Here is a 358-nt window from a genome sequence, read left to right on the forward strand (position 1 = left end):
CCCCGGGACGTGGGCTGCCGAGGCTGCTGGGGCGCCCGGGTGCTGCGGCCGCTCCGGCGCTCGCGGAAACTTTCCTCCGCGCTGTGCGCGGGCTCCCTGTCCTTTCTGCTGGCGCTGCTGGTGAGGCTGGTCCGCGGGGAGATCGGCTGTGACCTGGAGCGGAGTAAAGAGGAGGCGACGGAGGAGGAAGCAGCCCCGGCAGCAGAAGGGGGCGTCTTCCCGGGGCCTCGGGGAGGTGCTCCCGGGGGCGGCGCGCCTCTCGGCCCCTGGCTGCAGCCCTCAGCGCTGCTCTTCAGTCTCCTGTGTGCCTTCTTCTGGATGGGCTTGTACCTCCTGCGCGCCGCGGTGCGCCTGCCTC

General features: G+C 72.6%; 1 protein-coding gene across 1 annotated transcript in view; it reads left to right on the top strand.

The window, feature by feature from the left end:
• LOC105000262 (cGMP-inhibited 3',5'-cyclic phosphodiesterase A-like) overlaps positions 1-358 on the top strand; it is a gene marked incomplete at its 5' end in the record, with an annotated part of 9,377 nt that continues 9,019 nt past the window's right edge. Inside the window, one exon of the mRNA XM_010856039.1 lies at positions 1-353. Coding sequence (XP_010854341.1) covers positions 1-353 — 353 coding nt within the window. The remainder of the gene's footprint in view (positions 354-358) is intronic.

The sequence above is a fragment of the Bison bison genome, unplaced genomic scaffold (assembly GCF_000754665.1).
Source record: "Bison bison bison isolate TAMUID 2011002044 unplaced genomic scaffold, Bison_UMD1.0 scf7180017864370, whole genome shotgun sequence".
Taxonomy (NCBI): domain Eukaryota; kingdom Metazoa; phylum Chordata; class Mammalia; order Artiodactyla; family Bovidae; genus Bison; species Bison bison.